General features: G+C 56.2%; 1 gene segment (V, D, J or C); it reads right to left on the minus strand.

Annotated features, from left to right (window-relative positions):
* The window catches only part of LOC112548972, a 2,993-nt gene extending 1,975 nt beyond the window's left edge, over positions 1-1,018 (minus strand). The window contains 2 exon segments of the V gene segment in view: positions 644-764; positions 885-1,018. Of these exon segments, the coding sequence occupies positions 644-764; positions 885-933 (170 nt within the window).
* Positions 1,019-1,476: the final 458 nt, after the last annotated feature.

The raw sequence follows: 1,476 nt of genomic DNA on the forward strand, positions 1-1,476 counted from the left end.
TCACGGACAGCCTTCGCCATATTGGCCCCATTGTCGGTAACCATGAACCCGCGGGTTAGCTCAGCCTGCCCAACGAGCCACCCCTGCACCATGCGGTTCATGGCCCCCATTATCTCCCTTGCCGTGTGGGACTCACCTAGTACCTTGCCTTGCAGTAGAGCCAACGAAAGGCCTAACTGAGTGCACCAGTGCCCCGTGAGGGAGCAGTAGGTGTGATCACCACCCTGGCTGCTCCAGAACTCGGAGGTGAAATGCAAGGCCTCCTGCGGCCCTGCCTTGCGCAGCTCCTCCCTCAAGTACTCCCTGCATGCCTGATACAGGGAGGGCACCACCACCCTGCTAAAGACGGTGCATGCGGGCACTTTGTAAAATTGGACCAGAAGTGCTATGAACCGCCTGAACCCTGGTCACTCAACCAGGGAGAAAGGCTGGCTATCCAGAGCAAGCATCTCCCCAGTGCTCTGGGAGATCTCGTGCGCCTTGTGAACGCACACCCCTTTTTGTGACCCTCCCCCACCAGAACTGAGAAACAGGTACGCACCTCTTGCTGCCCTAGCAGAGCCTGCTGAGTTGCCAGCCCCAACAGGCAACATGGGCCCAACTGCAGCTCCCGCCCCTGCTCTCCCCAAGACAAAACGTAAACCAGTTCACATAGTAGCCACTGATGCTGGTCCCACTGCTCATGGTGCAGGAGAGTTTCACAGTGTTTCCCGGGGACACTGACTCTGCGGGCGGCTGCGTCACCACAGACTGGGAGCTGGAACCTGGAAAACATGGTAGAAACCTGTTACAGCCTGCTTATGTGTCTCTCATGCCTGGAAACAGCGTGGGCATTGGCTTTAGCAGTAAGTTGAAAGCATGCTTAACCCTTCCTCTGTTCTCACCTGTGCACCACACCCCCAGCAGCACGACAAGGAGGGGAGCCCAGAGCATGGTGAGGAGATATCTGGTTCTTTTTTCTGACGATGCCCCGCAGTATCTGCCCCTTATAATGATCTCCCTCTCGCCGCCCCGTCCCCACCCCCCAGTAGAGGAACGATAAAACTCCTCCTTCCTGCTAATCTGTTCTCCTCTGACTGGTCCCTGATATTAGGCTAGGTCTGCCTCCTGTAGCACAAGAAGGTTTCTTCCTCCTTGGTGCCAGTGATACCAAGAGGTGGGGTTTGCTGCCTGTTGCCACACTGAGGGCTTTTTTGGAGTTGTCTGGAGCAATCCTATGGCTTCCTGTTTTGGCTTCACATAACCCAGCTATGGCTGCAGGTCTATGGGTCTTCTACATGCTGAGCAAACTCAGCTCAGTGCTTTTTGGGCACAAGCAAAGTGTAATGCGGTCACTCCGCATAGGAACTGGAAAGCAAGGCTGAGGCAGGGAAAGGAGGCAGAGTGCGGGGACTGTGCTTTGGGGAAAGAAAGTTGTGCCAGGTTGGGCCCGCAGGCGGGGGAGCTGCTCTGTGGGAGGCATGTGCTAGGATGATT

The sequence above is a fragment of the Alligator sinensis genome, unplaced genomic scaffold, assembly GCF_000455745.1.
Source record: "Alligator sinensis unplaced genomic scaffold, ASM45574v1 scaffold1620_1, whole genome shotgun sequence".
NCBI lineage: Eukaryota > Metazoa > Chordata > Crocodylia > Alligatoridae > Alligator > Alligator sinensis.